This window comes from Odocoileus virginianus, chromosome 5 (assembly GCF_023699985.2).
Source record: "Odocoileus virginianus isolate 20LAN1187 ecotype Illinois chromosome 5, Ovbor_1.2, whole genome shotgun sequence".
Classification (NCBI taxonomy): domain Eukaryota; kingdom Metazoa; phylum Chordata; class Mammalia; order Artiodactyla; family Cervidae; genus Odocoileus; species Odocoileus virginianus.
In genome coordinates this window covers 66,893,423-66,914,389 of record NC_069678.1, presented here as the reverse complement: position 1 = coordinate 66,914,389, position 20,967 = coordinate 66,893,423, and the positions used below count along the sequence as shown (strand labels likewise).

Genomic DNA, 20,967 nt, shown 5'->3' with positions numbered 1-20,967 from the left:
TCTTTTTCACCTTCATCCAGGGGCTCTTTAGTTCTTCTTTGCTTCATACGTAGCAGTGTGTATATATTAATCCCAAATTCCTAATTTATTCCTCCACTCCTTTCCCATTTGGTAATTATAAATTTGTTTTCTGTGTCTGTGGATCTATTTCTGTTTTTTATAAGTTCACTTGTATCTTTTCTTTCCCCTCAGATTCCACACATAAGCAATATCACATGCTATTTCTTTTTTTCTTTTTGGCATGGTTCACTTAGTATGATGCTCTCTGGGTTCATCCATGTTGTTGCAAATGGCATTATTTTATTCTTTTTATAGCTGAGTAATATTACTTTGTAATATCTTCTTTATCCATTCATCTATTGATAGACATTTAGGTTGCTTCCATTTCATGGCTATTGTAAATAGTGCTGCAATGAACATTGGGGTGCATGGATATTTTCAAACTCTGATTTTCTCCAGATACATGCCCAGAAGTAGGATTGCTGGGTTGTATGGTAGCTTTTTAATATTTTTTAAGGAACCTCTATAAATTAATTAGATATGTAACTAGTTTGTTTTGCTTATACTTAATAAAACCTTTCTATACCTGGCATCACAAATCAGAAAAGTTCTTTGTCAGTGTAGAAAACATAACCTCCAGAGCTTCATGTCACTTTGGGCACAAGAATAGACAAGGCATAGGTAAGCAGAACCACCAGCCAGATAAGCTAATGATTATTTCAGCTGCTACAAGGGCTAGGCATGGAAAAGAAGGTTGGAAAAGTAGCACTCTCTAGGAATTTTAATTAACATACAAAGATCTGACATTAGCACAAATCTGGAAATAAACTTAAGGAAAAGCGTCTCCTGTCTGCTACACTTCTTGAAATTCCCTCCTCTTAGGAGGGTCAGGCTTAAGGCTACATCTTCTGACCTGCTGAACAACAACGCAACAAAAACCCAGATCCACTGATATTTCCACATTGCTTAACATTTATTTTTTAGAGTTGTTGGAAGTTAGCAAATATTTGGCAAGGTTTCTGGACAAAATGGCACCAGATACTCTCTTGCCCCTTCTTGAATATTTGCTGATAGAAGGGGAAGGAAATTGCAGGACATTTTTCTAAGTACTGAACTTGGACATTGCCTGATTTAAGTGGGATGTGACAAATGAAATCCTTAAGATCCTCTAATAAAATATCTTCTTTATTCCATACTCTTTACATTACTCTAGAACCTCCAAAGAGCCCTTGACATGTTAAACATAGCAATAGGTTTCTGTTGCCACAAAAGGCAATATAATTCTAATCACAGTAGCAGGTGCCGGATTCCCCATGTTGAGTCAGAGAGGTCAAGATTGTAGGACAAGGTCTGTGAACTTGATTCTAGATTCAGGCAGATCTGAGTTCAAATTCTAATGTCATCTAAACTTTAAAAATGACCTTTCATGAGCATTCTGAGTCTCTTGTGTGCATTCTCTCATTTAATTGAGACAACCATCTCATGAGACATGTAAATGACTTGCCTGTGGACATGCTGATTAATGGGGCAGCCAGGATTTAAACTCTGACTCCAGATCCTGCACCCTTAACCACTGTCCTCTATGGCCTTACACATGAAATGTAATATAACTTGGTTTCAGTTATACTTCCCCCCCCCCACCTTTAGAATTCCATGAACATGGTTCTAGTGTCTTCTGATGTTTATTATTGCAGTTTTTTTTTTAAACTTTAAACTTTATTACGGTGTTTAAATGCCAGACTGAAAGAAGCAAACTACAGTCGACCCTTGAACAGTGAGATGAGGGGTGGGGTATGTTAGGGTTGCTAACTCTCTGCCCAGTCAAAAATTCACGTATAATTTATAGTTGGTCTTCCATATTAGAGGTTCCTCCTTTCCACTGGTCCACTTTGCAGAAGTATGAGGTCAGTCTTATTTGGATATATTTATAATTATTTTTTATTTATTTGCTTTGATTTAGTTTAATTTTGTTTTGGCTGCATCCTTAAATAATTCCCATTGTCTCAGAAACACAAAAGTTTTGTCAGGAGAAACATGGATGCTTTTTTTTTTTTTTCTTAATTTAGTTTAGATCTTAATGAATTCATTGTCCACTGGGTTTTTCTTTTTTCTTTTTTTTTCTTTTTTCTTATTTATGCAAAGTTTCTTTAGCTGTAACCCTTTGTTTCATGTCTTGTCCAGTTCTTCTAGTTTCTTATTCCACAATAGCAAAGCATCTTAGGTTCAATCTCTATTCTTATTCCTTTATCTGTACTATTCTTTTTCATTTTTTCCTCTAAATTTTGTGTAAACTTCTGAATTCTGATGATCTGAATTAGATTTATTCTAGTGTTAATTTTGCTAATCATTAATTTCTGGTTATCATATTTTCTTTTGTAAGTAATATTTTATTAAAACACAGTCCTGGCTATTTGTTATGTATTGTTTTTGGCTGCTTTCAGATTACAATGACATAGTTGAATAGTTACAACAGACTATACACCCACAAAACCTGTAAAATTTACTATGTGACCCTTTATAAAAAAGGTTTGTTGACCTGAACATTTAAATAAGTGTCTTAATATCACTGAATATCTAGCAATATTCAGTTTTCCTTGATTGTGTTATACTTTTTAAATTGAGATATAATTGACATATAAAATATTAGCTTCCAGTGTACAACATAATGATTCGATATATGTATGGATTGCAAAATGATCTCAATAAGTCTAGTTAACATCCATCACCAAACATAGTTATAATCCCAGTTACCTCTTCATTATGCTGTAGAAGTTTCAATTTCCTTGAAACTATCTACATTTCACCAAGTTCATTTTAATTTCTTCTTTTCACTTTAGTGCTTTTTGCGTTTCATTTTAATAGTCTTTTAATCTCATTATGCTTATTACTTTCCAATTCATTTCAACAGAGACATGGCTCTTTATATCCTATAGAGAATACCAGTGGCTTTCTAAATATTTTCTAGTTTCTAGAGTAAATCATTTTCAGAAGTTTGCTGTTATTTGGAGTCTGCAGGATTATGGTTACTTTCCTTGTTCTACAGTATTTTTAAAAATTAGGCCTCATACGTTGGGGTTTTCTCTTTGAAGGCAATGGCAACCCACTCCAGTGTTCTTGCCTGGAGAATCCCAGGGATGGGGGAGCCTGGTGGGCTGCCGTCCATGGGGTCGCACAGAGTCAGACACGACTACAGCGACTTAGCAGCAGCCGCAGCAGCAGTGTCAAATGAGAAACTGTTCACATTCAATACAACACAGTAGATGAATTTAATAGGCTTCTTTGGCCCTCCTCACTGCTTATTCAGCCCCTCAGTCAAGGGGCGAGTGACAACTCCTACCAATTGGTGCTCCTTAGACATTTTCCTGGTGCCTCTCAGTTGGGACCACTTCATAGGTGGGATTGTCCCATCACAACTGTTGGATATCAGACACTATATTGGTGTAGTGTGTCATAATGGGTTCACTTGCTGACCTGAAACAGACTGCCAGATATTTCTCCAGAATAGACAGGTTTATTCAGGATCAATAGAGATTTGTAATTTGTGGTCTCCAATCATGGTGAGCCATGCTCAAGTCCCCCAGACAGCACGGGAAAGAGAACACACTTTTTATAGAAAGGAAAAGGGGGTTGGGAGGGCTATAGAAAACAAAGTGTCCATGGCTTCTCATTGGCTGAGTTCTTAGAGGAATCTTCCTTGCTGTTGAGTTCTAGTATCGTGGGGCATGAGAGCACCCCCTTCTGGTCTCTCAACTCTGACATTTCTGTATATTCATTTTTTACACACTTCCCAACACACACAACTACCACGGAGCACCTCTTTCTGCTCCAACCTACATGACGTTACATTTCCAGGATTACATTTCAACAGATGCAAATACCACAGCCGAATTTAGCCATTCCTGCCTTCCTCACACCAACTTTGTGCTCTGTCATTCCTAGGAGTTGTGATCTCTGCATAGACACAGAAAAGCAATATGAGGATAAGTGTACTGGTTTGTAAACTTGGATGAGAGAAGGAGAGGAAGGAACTGTACTCAAGCAGATACAGAAAGTCGTACCTATGTAATTTTCTGGTTGTATAAGACTTGGGGCTTTCAAATCAAGGAGAAGACTGTGGTGAAGGGACAAAAGTATCTTCTGTTTTTGGCACTTTCCATAAGTAGTCAGGCAAAGCCTGGGGCACCAAGATTTTCCCAGATTCCATTTTTCATAGCCAGTGGAGATTCTTTCTAGATTCTGACATTAGAGTGCCTATTAGTTTTTGCTTCTGGTATTTTTTTTTTCCTTGCCACTTCATTTGTTCATTGGAATTTTAATAAAACTAAATTTATTAAATTTAGTAAATCTCCTTCAGAGATGACATTTTATACAAAAGTCCTATATATTAACACAAAAACCAAAAGTCTAACCACAGCAAAAACTCAAAGTGGGGACTATTTTATAGAAACACCCTCGTAATCTTGATGATGTTACTTACAGGTGACATGTTTCTCTGTGAGTTTCATACAGGATTCACTCAAACGTGTGTGGTACTTCCTTCTGAAACTCATCCCCTTTCTTTACTTTGTGAAATGTATACTCTGGCCAAAATGGACAGTCTGTGGTTCTCCAAGCTTGTTATGTTCTTGCTTGCATTTGTATATTGGCAAACACTGCTCCTTCTGTCTCTGAGATTCTCCTTTCCACCTCTCATCTGATTGGCTCCTTCAAGTCCCACCAAGCTCAGCTGAATGTTTAGTAGTACCAAAGAGCCAGCTCTGTTCAGAGTGCTAGAATTATAGGTTAAGTCCCATGATTTGAAAAGTTAAATCACTGAAGCCATTCCCTTGAGAATCCTGCAATCTACTATTCCAACTGAGGGGCACAAAATATTCTAGGAGGTGGGTGGAAAGAAGACGGTGGAGACTGTTAGCCTGCAGGGGGCTGTATAGTCTGCTAGGGTTGCTATTAAAAAAAAAGGGGGGGAGGGGGTCTTCCGTGGTGGCTCAGTTGGTAAAGAATCCGCCTGCAATGTGGGAGACCTGGGTCCGATCCCTGGGTTGGGAAGATCCCCTGGAGGAGGGTATGGCAACCCACTCCAGTATTCTTGTCTGGAGAATGCCCACGGACAGAGGAGCTTGGTGGGTTGCAGTCCGTGGAGTTGCAGAGTCAGACACGACTGAGCAGCCAAACTGAACTGAACTGGACACAGTCTTTTCTCTGTATGAGCCCATCCTTGGAGTCTCTCTATGTGTCTAAATTTCCTCCTTTTAAAGACACCAGTCAGATTGGATGGAGGCTTACTCTAATGACCTTATCTTAGTCATCTCTTTAAAGATCTTATCTTCAAATACATGGTCTAAAGGCTGGGAGTTAGGGATTCAACACATGAATTTAAGGGGATACAAATTCAACCCATAATAGGAAGAAAGATTTAAAAAGTCCCAACTTTGGGGGCAATTTACTTAAGGACTCTGAAAGTGAAAGTTGCTCAGTTGTGTTTGACTCTTTGTGACCCCATAGACTATACAGCCCATGGAATTCTCCAGGCCAGAACACTGGAGTAGGTAGCCTATCCCTAGACTCTGAACCTCATTTTATTCATCTGTGAGGTGGGTATAAAAACATTAATTCATAGGACTGTTGGAAATATAAAATGAGATAAGCCATGTAGAGCATGTAGCCCTATTTGTGAACATAGTAGGTGGAGATGCATCAATCCTTCTGAGTCAGGGGTTATCTTGGTTCTTACTTAACTCAGCTGCCAGAAAAGCTCATCCACCTGCAGCATCTTTCTCTGCTTTCATCTTGCTAATCATGTATCCTAAATTGTATTCTTCTCACCTTCCATTTACCCATGAGAAGTGCAGTCTTTACTTGGTAGACAGGCAATAAACTCAAATCTAGACAAAAGGATTTGTCTTTTTTCATTTGACAGGTAGAAGTGTAATGTTCAGAGAAATGAGGGACTTGTCCATGTTCTCAAAACCAGTGCATATGACTGTTGGGATTTCCACCTAGGCCTGTGTGATTACAGAGCTCACGTTGCCTTTCTGCACAGATGGGGGCTGAAGGGGCAGTGGAGGTGCTCTACCAGTGAGGAGATGCTACCTGCAAGCCCTGGGGTTCCTTGGATCATACCTGATCCTGGAACTAAAGCCTCTTCACTTTTGTATTCATAACCTACACTTCTCCTGGGTCCTAGGGCAGGAAGATACTGAGTTCCTCAAAATCCAAACCCGTGTTCAGCACCAAGCCCAAGGTTAGAGCTGGCTATGAAATGCAGGCAGCTTGCCTAAAGCTCCTGTGCCTGGGCACTATCCTATAGGCCTTTAAATTTCATAGGACTTGTAGGAGAGTTGTTACAGTGTATTAAAAGCCAAGAATCTGAAGCTAGAGAGCCTGTTTTGACTTAGTCTTATTGATGAATTCATTTTTCAGTTACATCCTAGTTTTAGCTTCTCAGTGCCCCAGCTTCTTCATTTGAAAAGTAATAGTACCTATCTCATGAGGTAGGTGCAAGGATTAAAAGAGTTAATATTTAGAAAGCATTTAGAATATTGCCTGAGAATATAGTAAGCACTATATAAATGTTGGCTACTATACTACTACTAACTTTATTAGCAATATTACTATTAGAATTCTTACCCCATAGGAATTACAGGCTCTGGAAGAGAAGATTGGAATTAATGAACTCTTAAAAGTCAGATCTGGTTTCCAAGACCCAACTAATGGGCGGATTCATACCATACCTCTAATAGCTCACAATTTTCCTATTCCCTTACAATCTTCCTATTCCCATTAAAAAGTAATTGCTGAATTGGACACCTCATGTTTCCTTTAGTTCTTAAAATCCTCTGGTTGTTCCTGGGATTATCAGACCAGTCCTTCTCAACCTAATTGCACTCCCAATAACGGTCCAGATGTGTACGATAAGGTCTACTTGGGGCTGTGTCAATTGTGCCACTCTATTTATGAAGCCACCCATAGCAGCTTCATTATTTATCCCCTCCCCCGACACAATTTGGCTTGAGTGCCTATGTTTTAAACTGGGTTTGAAGCATTTAATTTTGCCAATACAATTTTAGAGTATTAGTTTGCCTCCTGTTCTCTCTCTGCTCTCCTTAATTACCATTTATTGCAAAGTCACACAGAAACATTAAATGCTAATTCTGACTTACACGTTCCTGGCCAAGAACTGGGATAATAATTTTCATCCAACACAACCTGAATTCATTTTACATAAGGGTGATTCAGAGTAGAGATTTGAAATCGTAATCAAGTCTTTCTCAAAATCGCCTTACTCTGGCAGTCATTCAGTAATGTCTTTGCTAATTGGTAGGCAAATGGCAAAAAACAAAATCTCAATGTTAAAACACAACACACACACACACACACACACCACTCAAACAGACATACAAAACAGCGTTGCTGCAGCATGCTCAAAATTGTTCCTCTCATCAGCTCTTGCAATCTGACAGTTAGAAAAGAACACAACTCATTTTATTTGGTTAGATGGGGCTAATCCCACATCACCATAATCCCTCCTGATGTTTTATTGATTTTAAAAGACATTTAATCAGGAAGCAGCTCAGCACTAGAATCCTGCTAATTAGTAAGCAGCCACATTCCAAATGGGTTCCCAACAGAACAGCAGATTAATGGACAATATGTACTAAAATAATGATTCATGCATTCAGCTTCTAAAATGTATGTCTAAATTGCATCTATAATCTCTTAAGGATATAGGTTTGCATACAAAGCCCTTAACGGAATGAATTTAATTCAACAGAAGAGCTTTAGCCAATGACTGTTTAAGGATGAAACAGGTTTATCACTTATAAATGCAATTCTTCATTGGCCTCATGGTTTTGATGTCCTTGAACATTCAAAGGTCAAAGATAGGTGAATAAAAAATCAGTGTGCTTCTCTGATAATACACATACAATGGTAGGAAGTTGAGAATTTTGATATAATAAGTAGCCTAACCTCATTTGTTCTCTTTCACTCTTATTCTCATACTTCTGATTCCTGGAATCTTCGTTCTGGACCCGAACTTCTGTCAAGTATACTGAGTATAACATGAACTTTGACACTTGCATTTTCGCCTTTTATACCAGGGTCTTGTGGGAGTCTCAGTTTCAGTTTATTGATTTTCTACTCAGACCTTAGTCCACATTTTTGCTTTTCCTGCTTAACCACCTCCCTCACCTTCACCCAACTATCTCCAACATTTTACAGAAGGAAAACTCCCATGTCCAAAACTGATCTAGTGGAAATTCATTGGCTAGGCTCAACCTGCTATTTATCACTTGATGTTCTCATAACTTTTATCACCATGTGATATGTCACATAGTCTACTTTATTTATAGTTTTTCTTCTCCTTTAGAATAGAAGCTTCATAAGGGAAGGGACTTTGTTTTATTCATATCTATATTCCCAATGATTAGAATAGTAATTGGTACACAGTAGGCACTCTATAAATATTTGTTAAATGAATGAATAAATGGATTAATCAAATATTTACCCTGTGTCTATCATGTACCAAATACTGGCCTACAAGATGATGGCATATAATGTGTCATGATCCTTGCCAGCATGGAGATCACTATCTAGTCATTAAATTAACAAGTCACACAAATAAATACATAATTACAAATAGTAATAAGTGATAGGAAAGAACATCACTGAATGCTAAGAGAGCATATAGCACAAAGAACATTATTTTGATGAGATGGTTAGGGAAGGCCTTCTTCAATTTGACCATGAGCTAAGGATTAGGGAAAATTTATGTATCTGCATTCCTCAGTGTTTTGAAACTTTATTCTTCCCCTAGTTCAGTTCAGTTCCATAAATATTTGTTAAATACCTACTAGGTGTCAGGTACTGCTCTATATACTTGGGATACATCAATAAATAAAGTTTCTGCCTATCCTATGGCACTACAGTCTATAGTCTATTAACTTATAACAACAATAAACATCATACACCAGTAAATTACCTAGTACATTAATCATTTGTAAGTGTATAGAAGGAAGCAAAAGGGATGCAGGTTAAGGGGAAGAAAGGATGGGGGGACCACAACTTAAATGTGTTTAGTGTAAGCCTATAAACAAGGTAACACTGGGCAAACACTTATAGAAGGTGAAGGAGTTAGCATGAAGATATTTGGGGAAAGAATATTCTAGGTTGAGGAATCATTCAGAAGATAGGTACTAAGGTGGATGTGTGCCTGGTGTGTTTGAGGAAGAAGAGGAGAACAGTGTGACTGGAACAAAATGAGCAAACGAAATTGTAGATGGAGCCAGAGAAGTTGAAGAGGGCATATCGTGTAGAACCCTTTGTGAGGATTTCAATTTTCTTTTTCCTTTGAGTGAAATAAGGTGCTCTTTCAGTGTGATAAGCAGAGCAGTGACATTAACTGTTTCAGGCTTTAATAGGCCACTGTAGCTTCTGTACTGAGGATAAACTAGGGACAAGGGAAAAGGAGAATTCAGTTAGGAGGCCATTATAATAATCCAGGAGAAACATAATGGTAGCTTGGATGGGGTGTAGTTAAGTAATAATAGAGGTGGTGAGAAAGGAGCAGGATCTTGACATAGTCTCAAGATAGGGTTGATTTATTCATGAATGACTGATGGATTGGATATAAAATGCAAGGAAAAAAAAAGATAAAGGTCACTGGCGGGTTGTGTTTTCATTTGAATTCTGTTAAAAATATTGTTAATTTCCCTTGTGATTTCTTCTTTGGCCTTTGGTTACTTATAAAGTGTATTGTTTAGTTTCATAATGTTTGGGGGATTCTGGGATTTTGCTTTATTTTTGGTTTGTTTTATTTTTGCTTTTTGATTTCTAATTTATTTATTTTGTGGTCAGGAAACATATTTTATATGATTATTCCTTTTAAATTTACTAAGACTTGTTTTGTGGCTCAGGATAGGGTTTATCTTTTAAATATTTCATGAACACTTAAAAAGAATCTATATTCTGCTGTTGTGTGGAGTGTAATTGCCACTTACATCAAGTTAGTTGATAATATAGTCCAAGTTTTCTATCAGTTCAGTTCAGTCACTCAGTCGTGTCTGACTCTGCGACCCCATGAACTGCAGCATGTCAGGCCTCCTGTCCATCACCAACTCCGGAGTTTACCCAAACTCATGTCCATTGAGTTGGTGATGCTATCTAACCATCTCATCCTCTGTCGTCCCCTTCTCCTCCTGCCCTCAATCTTTCCCAGCATCAGGGTCTTTTAAAATGAGTTAGCTCTTGGCATCAGGTGGCCAAAATACTGGAGTTTCAGCTTTAACATCAGTCCTTCCAATGAACACCCAGGACCGATTTCCCTTAGGATGGACTGGTTGAATCTCCTTGCAGTCAAAGGGACTCTCAAGAGTCTTCTCCAACACCACAGTTCAAAAACATCAATTCTTCTGTGCTCAGCCTTCTTTACAGTCCAACTCTCACATCCATACATGACCACTGGAAAAACCAAGTTTTCTATAGTCTTACTGATTTTCTGTCTACTTGTTTTTGTCAGTTACTGACAGAAATATGTTCAATTCTCTAAATAAAATTGTGAATTTATCTATTCTGCCTTCCAGTTTTATGTTTTTAATTTATTAACTTGAAACTATGTTATTGAGGGCATGAACATTTAGGTCTGTATGTCCTTTTGATGAACTGAATTTCTGGTAATACCCCTTGATTTAGAATCTACTTTGTCTGACTTTAGTGTAACCATCCTAGTTTATTTTTCATTCATACCAATTAGTATGGTATATCACTTTCCATCCTTTTACTTTTACTGGGTCTGCCTTTATATTATAAAAGGGTTCATTTCAGACAGCATTTAGTTGGGTTTTGCTTTTTAAATGAAATCTGAAAATTGCTGCGTGTTAATTGGTGCTTTTGAACCATTAATACTTACTGCAATTATTGATATGATTGGATTTAAATCTATCATTATTTGCATTTATTTTCTACTTGTCCTATTTGTTTCTTGTTTTCTTTTCCTTCTTTTTTTGGTCTATTCTCAGTAGTTATGTGTGATTATTCTCTATTTAAATTATTCTCTATTTAAACTTCTCTATTAGTATTTTTGGGCCTGCCAGGTGTCTAAGTGGTAAAGAACCCAGTTCCCAATGCAGGAGACTGCCTGCAATGCAGGAGACCTGGGTTCAGTCCCTGGAAGATCCCCTGCAGAAGGAAATGGCAACCCACTTCAGTATTCTTGCCTGGAAAATCCCTTGGACAGAGGAGTTTGGTGGGTTACAATCCACAGTGTCACACAAGAGTTGAACATGACTTAGTGACTAAACAACAACAATTCATATTTTTAACTGAATACACTCTTCCTTCAACCAAAATTATACTACTTAGCTGACAGTATACAGGTATTTTCATAGTACACTTTTATTTCCCCTCCCAGTATTTTATGCTGTTGTCAAATGCTGCCCTCTATTATGTTACAAATTCCACAGTACATTGTTATTATTATCTTAAACAATTGATTATTAAAGAGATTTTTTTTAAAATAAGGAAATTGTATTTTTATTCATTGACATATTATGTCCAATACTTTTCATCTCTTTCTGCCGATTAAAAATGATTATTTTCCTTCTGCCCAAGGCCTTTTTCTTTTTACTATTTCTTGCAGTACTGCTCCGAAGGTTATGAATTCTCTCATCTTTTGTATGTGTAGTCTCCTGCATTTCAGGTGAACTCTTTACCATTAGCACCACCTGGGAAGTCCTTGTATGTGTAAAAAACATCTTAATTCCCATTAGTTTTTGAAAGATAGTTTTGGTGGATGTAGGATTTCAGGATGATCATTTTCCTTCAATACTTTAAGGATGTTATTCTACTGTCTTCTTGTGTATGTTTCTAATGATAAATCTGTTATAATTCTTATCTTTGATAAATCTGTCATAATTCTTATCTTTGTTGCTTTTTATGTAATTTGTCATTTTCCCTTGTGCATTTAAGGTTTTTAATTTACTGCTGGTTTAAGCAATCTGATTATAAGGAATCTTGGTATGGTTTACTTCAAATTCCTTATATTTGAAGTTCATTAAACTTCTTAGGTCCATGTCTTTATAGTTCTTCTCAATTTTGGAAAATTACAGCCATTATTTTTTCAGCATCCTTTTCTTTCCCTCTATTTGCCTTATCTCCTTCTGAGACTCCAGTTCCTCATGCATTAAGCTTGACTACAGCACAGTACCATTTTGAGGACTCTAATCCATCCCACATGTGTTCCTCTCTGACTGGTGGAAACTGTAACTATTCCCAGCTCTGAGATCTAAAAATTTCTCCACTTTTTTCTCTTGATGTCTCTTTTGCTGGCCTTGGGTAGTTTCCTCAAATGCATACATTAGCCAAGTTTTCACACGAAGACTTCAGGGTAACTCTTTGGAAGTCTCCAAAAAGGACTCTTAGAGTATCTCGCCTCATTGCTACTTTGTGCCAAGTCTTCTAGACTTCTTGGCCTTCCTGAACTTCATACTGTATTCCTTTAGCTCAAGGAGAGTGCTGGGCTAAGTTTGGAGTCCCCTTTCTTGTTCAGTAAACTGAGCTTACCTCATTCCCTTCTCTCAGGAATCACTGTTCTGTGCTTCCTGATGTCCAAAGTCATCCAGAAAGTATCGCATCATATGTTTTGTCCTATATTTTAGTTGTTTAAAATGAAATAGTAAATCTGACTTGCCATTTACCAGCAAACTGGAAGTGGAAGTTTACTGCTTTCATTTTTCTATGGCCAAAAGGATCCCGTGATCTTAATATAAACAAACATCTATTAACTCTGTGTTTAGGTAATAAATTGATTGTTTCACATACAAAACTTTAGCCTAGAGACAGACTTATGTATTTGGTATTCTAATAAAGGACTGTGTAAATAAAAAAATCAACTTACTTTATTTCATCTTGGTAACCCAAATCTTGATGGCTAAGCAATGTTTCCAAAAGACTCAAAGTCAGATATAATCCATGTTTCCCACATATAGCCCTGACCTGCAAATAAGAAAAAGATTTGAAATTTCAATATAATTAAATTGATTTGAATTTCATTCCCATTATTAGAACTTACATAATTTGGACAAAGAATGAATAACCAGGAGTGGAGTATACCACTAGAATAATATTTAGGACAAGAATGTTCAATGGACTGCTCATCAACAGCAGATTTTTTATGCTTGACACAGAGGCAGAGTTCATTACTCAGAAGCCACTGTACTTTGAAATGCTGATCTTACATTTTTGACAGCTATAGAATGAGTGGTCAAGGCCCAGAAATTATACACACTTATTATATAGGTGAATCACAAAGTGTTTTTTAATACTGACTTTGATTTACAAAAGAATCTTGTTTTATCTTATATATGAGGAAACCAAGACTTAGATTGACTTTCTCTATGTCACATGGTTAATAAATGATGGAACTTAGTCTAGAAACCAGATATTCAATTAATATTTGTCGGATGGATGAATGAAGGGTCACTGCAACTTCCTGAGTACTTAATGTTTTCTGAGTCTAGCCAACAAACCAGTTCAGTTCTCAAGTTGGTGGATGTGCGATACTTAGATTCAAACACACCAAACTTTTAGGTTGTGATAGTCTTTGTTGTGTGTTTAGCATACTGTTTAAACACAGAGTCTTAAGAATAAAGCATGATTTATTTTGAACACTGGAAATGCTGTGTATGATTTGTGTGATCTCAGGAAGTTCCTAAATCTTTTTATGTCCAATTACTTCACCTACTAAATAAGATTAGTATTTTCTACTTCTCAGAAGCAAGTAAGCAGTTAGAATAAGGCCTGGATTTTAGGAGGCATTTGACTAACATATGTTGAAATCAAGAAAAGAAGGAAAGGAGGGAAAAGGAAGAAAAAGGGAGATAGAGGAGAGAGAGAAGAGGGGAGAGGGAAGAAAAGAGGAGAAAGGGGCTCAAGAGCACAAGAAAGAGACAGAGTGGGAGAGAGAGAGAAACGAGAGAAGGAAGGAAGAGGCAAAAAAAGAAGAAAAGAAAGGAAATGTTTTATTTAGTGTTTAGACTAATTGTAGCTACTGTTGTTATTTTGAGAGGAAGTTCCACATAGTGACTGTATTATGCGTGTCTTTTTAATCTGCTGCTTGGCCATCATGGGGCCCTGCTGACCCTGGAGAAACTGCCTCTTCCAGGGCTAGCCAATTACTAGAGATAGTAAAGGACTTAACCTGAAAGGCTGTCTTTCACCTGCAAACCAACTACCTCTTTTATTGAGGTTTTCACACTTGGCACACTATTTCCGGGTCCTGATTACTCCAGGGCCAAGTACTAGGCGACTAGGAATGGCACCTGTGCCCCAGAGCCCACTGAAATTATTCAAACTAGCCAATCCTAAGCCTTCTTATCCTGCTTCATCTCCCCACAGTAAATGCTCTTGCCCACACTTTCCCCTCATCCCCTCTGCTTCCTGACCGGCTCTGGGGCTTCACCATGTGGCCCACGTGGTGTCTGTGCCCCTCCTCCTGGGAACCGTGAGGAACACACTGTCTTTTCAATGGCATTCACCTCCTGATCTGTTGGTCTGACCATATGTGAATAATATAACCTACATTTTGATACAGTGACAAAAGCCTAATGTTCATTTGTCTTTTTGGAAGGAAACAACCAGTCTGGGTTAGAAAGCTGTTACTAGCTGTAGAGTAGTACCTCGGGGAAGGAGAAAGACAGATATAAAACATGAAAAAAAGGGATAACAGTTTGCCAGAAAAGTAGGGAGTTGAGGATAATTCCAGCAGAAGAAATGTATGTGTAAATAATGGGTGAGAAAGAGCATTGTGGTTTTTAGAAACTACACTCTACTATAGTTTTTTTTTTTCCATTTATTTTTATTAGTTGGAGGCTAATTACTTTACATCATTACAGTAGTTTTTGTCATACACTGAAATGAATTAGCCATGGATTTACATGTATTCCCCATCCCAGTCCCCTCTCCCACCTCCCTCTCTACCCGATCCCTCTGGGTCTTCCCAGTGCACCAGGCCCGATGCTGGAGAGGGTGTGGAGAAAAGGGAACCCTCTTACACTGTTGGTGGGAATGCAAATTAGTACAGCCACTATGGAAAACAGTGTGGAGATTTCTACTATAGTTTTATACCCCTTTTCACTGAGCAGTAAATATCTATTCCTTAGAACATCTCTAAAAGACTGGTTTATTGAGGGTTGGATTGTATTTCCTTCATTTTCTTATCACTATTGCCAAGCACAGTGTTGAAAATTACTTTAAAATTTTTTTTAGTTCTACCAGTTTATTGCTACCAACCCATCTCCCTCCACCCTCATGCACACATGCTCAGTCGTGTAACCCCGTGGACTGCAGCTCGCCAGGCTCCTCTGTCCATGGACTTTTCCAGGCAAGAATACTGGAGTGGGTTGCCATTTCCTTCTCCATGAAAATTACTTATTGAATAAATGAATATATAGATGAATTAGAAATGAATGAATTATTTAAAAGTACCGAAGGTAAAGGCATAGGTTGGCAAAAATAGAGTGGTAGAAATTAGTTATATTATGCCATTTTACTCAATAAATAAAAATCAACTTATCCTCATGATTAGAGCATATTAATGTATTTTTAAACATCAGTATTAACAGGTTATTCTAAAAACAGTTTATTTACTTCTGGCAACATTGAGTTTTGCTCTAGGCTAAATGAACAGCAGATTAGAAATAGTACATCAGGGTTCCTAGAAGTAGATTGATTGATAGCTGCTATGAACTGACTGCTGACAGTTGTGGAAGAGCAATAGAAACATCTACCAGAAAACCCTGGCAATTTAGTGTTATCTAGGATTATTTTTAAAATCCATGACTATTCATTATGATGTCCTTATTCAATAAGAAAATATTTGGTTGTATATAGTTTCTTCAGTTCTGTAAGGGCATTTAAAAATCTAATGTAAATAAAATACCTATGTTATTTAGAAAATGACAAGTAAAATAAATATTCATTTCCTCAAAATGCTCCTGGAAAGACTGATGCACAGATGCTCTCCCTACTTCCTTCCCATTTATGGCTTCATTTGCATTTTACCCCATCACTCTACTTAAATTGTGTTTACCAAGTCATTAGTAACTCCCGAAGTTTTACATTTAATGAATACTTGTCAATCCCGATTACAGATGATCTCTTTGCAGCCTGTGACATGGGTGATCTCGCCATCCTTCCATAAGTCTCTTCTCGTGGCTTTCTTGATGACTCCCGTGTCTCTTTTGATTATTTTTGGTCTCTTTTCTTGGCTTGTCTTCATCTACCTGCTCCTTAACGACAGATGTCCTCCTCAACCTTCCCTTCTTACCTTCTACTATGTCCTTGAGTAATCCTAATTACTCCCAAAGCTTCAGCTCCATAGTGAAGACCCTTACGTCATTATTTAGCTTTACTCTCTCAAGCTACATCAACATGCTCAGAAGTGAACTCATCATCCTTTCCTTTGGCTCCCCAAACTCCTTTTCTGTTTGCTGTCTTAGAGAATGGTACCACCATCTAGTAAAAGTTAGAACCTTGGGAGCCATCTTTCATTCCTCCTAATTCAGGATCTATGTCCAGTTAAGTCACCAAGACCTGCTTTTCTACCTCCTTAATATCTCCATCCCTCCTGCTACTTTCCTGGCTTAAATTCTCATAATTTCTTGCTTGAATTACTGGAACAGCCTTTTAAAGTTTCTCTCTGTCTCTAATTCTCTGTTATCTATTAGAGTGCTCTTTTCAAATTTCAATTTTGATCATATTGTTCACTTGTTTAATATTCTTCAATGATTCCACCGGAGCTTCAGGATAAAGTCACACTCCTTAGAAAGACCCCTCAGAAACTGGTTCCTCCAACCATTCTAACATCAACTTGAGCAGCATCTCCCACCATCCCCAGTCACTGTACACTCATATACTCATTTGCCTATGTGAGTAGTTTAGCATTCCCTGAACTAACCATGTTCTCTTTCATCTCAGTAACATTTCACATTGCACCTTTTACCTAGAAAACCTTTCCTGTCCCTTCTTCTGCCCTACCAAAATACTTTGCCAAATTATCATGTCCTCTAAGATTCAGGATTTGCTTTATCTCCTCTGGAGTTTTTGGGTGAGGCTAGGTTGTTATTCCTTCTCTGTGTTCAAAGTTATTGCCACCAACATATTTGTCATACAAAATTGTAACATGTTTTAAATACGACCTTTTCCCTGAGCTCCTGGAGAACTCTGGGATTGAAATCATAATCATGTGTTGTCCTCAGAGCCTTATCACACTGCCCAGAACACACTGTGTGGTTAGTATGTTGAATGCAAGAATAAATATGCCATATTGATCAGAAAGATGGTGATTGGTTTGGAAGTAGGGAACAATCTGAAACTAGTATAAATCATTTATATTTTAGGGCAGAAGGTACTGATGGAGAAACAACAAAACACAAAAAAAGGAGCCTGGCCAACTGCAGAAGAATGTCTTACAGTTTTGGTCACTTGGTAAACTAGTATCATAGCTGTAGTCTTGCCAAGGGAACAAATTTCACATTCCTAAGCCCCTGTTCACTCAGTAATGGGATTCCCTTCTGATGATAGTGAGGAGGTTGCATGAACATCAGGCAAAGGGTAATTAGAGGTAGAATAACCTGTGTTCTAGCAGTTCCTCCTGGCAGGAAGGTCTGGGAGTAGTTTGGAAGGGCTTTGCATTATAGAGCAGAAAGGAGTTCAGAACATAAAGAATATGGATTATGTATGAAAGTGTTAAACTGAACCTCTATGCTTGGAAACTTCTTAGGTTCCACAGCCTATTCAATTCATGAACGAGAAAGTGCAACTGTTGATCATCCAACTCTTTTGTGACCCCATGGACTGTTATGCAGCAGGCTCCTCTGTCCATGGAATTTTCCAAGAATACTGGAGGCAGGTAGCCATTCCCTGTTTCAGGGAATCTTCCTGACCCAAGGATCAAACCCAGGTCTCCTGCATTGCAGGTGGATTCTTTACCATCATACCTGATATGAATAATGGCCAGGGAAGTTAATAAATAAATGTATGTGGCTCCACATTGCCCTCAGGAGCCCTTCCTGAGCCATCATTGAATGAAGGATGTGACAGAAGGACAGAATGAGTGAGTCCACAGAACAAGGATGACAGATATGAGATAGGTTTTTATACTGTCCTTTGAGAATGGGGACAGTGCAATTGATTTGAGTGATAGGACCCATAGATCATCCCTCAGAACAGCTGTAAGTTATCTGAGGAGGTACAGGTGATCTGTGAACCCTCTGAAATACTGGCTGTGAGCATGTGCTCTTCTCCCCCTCTGAATACAGGGTGCATAGGTCTCATGGGAAACTTTACGAGGTCTGAGATCCTCTCCCTTCTGCCGTTTAGAACTATTGATCAAAAAGAGAAACAGTTCAGATGGCCTTTCCCAGTCACCTCTGAAGTCCTGTGTCCAGCAACAAGGATGTTGGGGTGCAACTGCTGCTGCATGTCATATCCAGTGTCCATTGGGCCTCAATTTATCTCACGTTCTGGGGAAACACAGTTCTATTTGCCATGCCTCCCAGAACTGTAGTATACTTTGAGTGAGTTCCAGATGTCTTAAGAGATGCCAGATGGCTCATGAGAGGCAGACCAGCTTCAAGAAAAATGTGCCCCATTTCCTTCAATATGATCCACAAATTTAAGCTTTCAGGGCCAGCTGTGGGGGGAAGGCATTCAGAGCCTTCTCTGACAGCCAGCACTCCATGTGGCCATCACTTGACCCTGGGAAAGAGCCCACTTGCTTAGACTATTTTGCAGCAGTAATTTCACCAAACATTGATTTTAATATATATATATATATATATATATATATATATATATGTATATGTATGTATAAGGAAGGGAAACCTATTTCCTGAGTGCCTCACATATCAAACAGTATACTAAGTGCTTTCACATACTTATCTTACTTAATCCTCACAATAGACACAGGAGGTAGTTATTTGGAGCCAACTTTTTTCTAGATGGAAAATCGGAGACTCAAAGAGCTTAAGCAAATTTATTTTGATTTTCAAGTCATTCATATTCCATTCTACAAGTGTCATCTGAGAACATTCAAGCTTCACTGATACTATTATGTATTTTCTAATCTGACAGAAAGTGATTCCTGCTTAGTCAATTTCTGCTAATCTTCTCAAAAACATAATAAAGGCCATTTATGATGTGTGGAATCTCCTGTAATGTTCTCTCTCCTAGTGAAACATGCTTGCATGTTTAATATTCATGTATACAACACACACGCACACACACACACATACACACTATCATGTGACTTTGCCTTTGCATGGTTAGTTGACTGTATAAATGAAAAAGTACATAAAAAGCTACTTCTGTCATAGAATAAGAATCCACTTTTAGCATATTGTGTCCTTGGTTTCTTAGTAAACATCACTTGCTTTTTTGAATTCTCTGACTCTCAATTCTTAATCCCTGTTTACCTGGATGAAAGGCATTTTCCAATCTTTGCTTCAGGACCTTTTTTTTCCCCTATAAATTACAATCCTTTCTCCTCCTCTGGAGTTTTAATTCCTGTATCCTCGACTCAGTGAAATCTTCCAGCTATCATCTGCCTACTGGAGTTCCAATTCTGTCTCTCAGTGTCCAGTATTCTTCTGTATTTGAATCCTGGCTCTGTCTCTTGCTAGCTGTGGTCCTTGAGAGATTCATTTGTCTTCTCTGAGAATCAGTGGTTTATTTCATTTATTAAATGGCTATTATAACATCTACCTAGATCTTATACTTACCTGTAAATGTTAAATGAGTAAATATAAGTAAAACATTTAATGTAGTATTTGGCAGTTTAGGAAGAACTCAGCAAAACTTGGTGGTGCAAGTTGCTGTGAATGGAATTGCAGTCAATGTGGTCACTATTATTTTACCTGTATCCAAGGTAACCTCATGACTGGAGTTTGTTTGGCTAAATACAACACATGAGTTAATATGGTTCTGGATCCTCTTTTATGAAACATATCTACCCAGTTAATTAATGCTCCCAAACAGCATTGCTAATCTCTGTCAACAATAAACCATATCAGTCCCTACAATTTTGGTGTCCCTAAAGAACAGAGTGCCGCCTGCTGACCTCACGGGAAGCTGGTAGAGGGTGTGATAAATGAACACTTATCCTTGGAAAAAATATTTGTTTTCCACTGTGAAATATTATTTGGATATTGTCATACTGTCTATTGTTAGCATAAAACAGCCCAGTGTAGGTAATTCCTGGACCAATTTGGCATATTTCACAATTCTTTACTCTTGGTTTTGTCCTCTTGGATGCAGAAAATAATTGTGAAATGTAATCCACAGGCAGAACACAGATCAAAACTAGGCCTTTTTTTAAATTTGAATTTTCATTTCAGTGTCTTTTGATCCCTTTACAATTTATTTTTAAATATAATTGTATTTATTTGTTTTTGGCTGTGCTTGGTCTTCATGGCTTTCGTGTGGGCTTTCTCTAGCTGCGGTGAGAGCGGGCCACTCTCCACTGTGCTGGGTAGCCTCCTCAGTGCGGTGGCTTCTCTTGTTGCAGGGCACGGGCTCTGGGGCGTGGGGCTTCAGGAGCTGCTGGACGTGGCCTCAGTAGTTTAGGCTCTTGGGCTCCAAAGCACAGGCTCAGCAGTTGTGGTACATGGGCTTAGGGATGTGGGATCCTCCTGGACCAGGGATCAAACTCATGTCTTCCGCATTGGCAGAAGGTGGACTCTGCCACTGAGCCACCAGGGAAGCCCTGATTTTAAAGTTTCTATTAAACAAGAAATGGCCTGATTTCCAAAGAGATGGCCAATTTATTACAAAAGAAATTAGAGGTGAAAACAGGAAAAGGAAATCTTTACTGTAAACATTCTGTTTTCTTTACCTCATTATTTTCCTCTTAGTTGATTAAAATTTGGGAAGGGACTATTAGACTTACATAATAAATTCTGAACTTACATAGTT

General features: G+C 38.1%; 1 protein-coding gene and 1 long non-coding RNA gene across 7 annotated transcripts in view; one reads left to right on the top strand and one right to left on the bottom strand.

Annotated features, from left to right (window-relative positions):
- LOC110126067 (uncharacterized) overlaps positions 1-20,967 on the top strand; it is a 396,803-nt gene that overhangs the window by 76,337 nt on the left and 299,499 nt on the right. The window lies entirely within an intron of this gene.
- Positions 1-20,967, bottom strand: part of C5H1orf87 (chromosome 5 C1orf87 homolog) — a 107,891-nt gene that overhangs the window by 26,492 nt on the left and 60,432 nt on the right. For all 3 annotated transcript variants that reach the window (XM_070468080.1, XM_020875521.2, XM_020875522.2), the window contains exon 8: positions 12,893-12,990. In XM_070468080.1, coding sequence (XP_070324181.1) covers positions 12,893-12,990 — 98 coding nt within the window. The remainder of the gene's footprint in view (positions 1-12,892; positions 12,991-20,967) is intronic.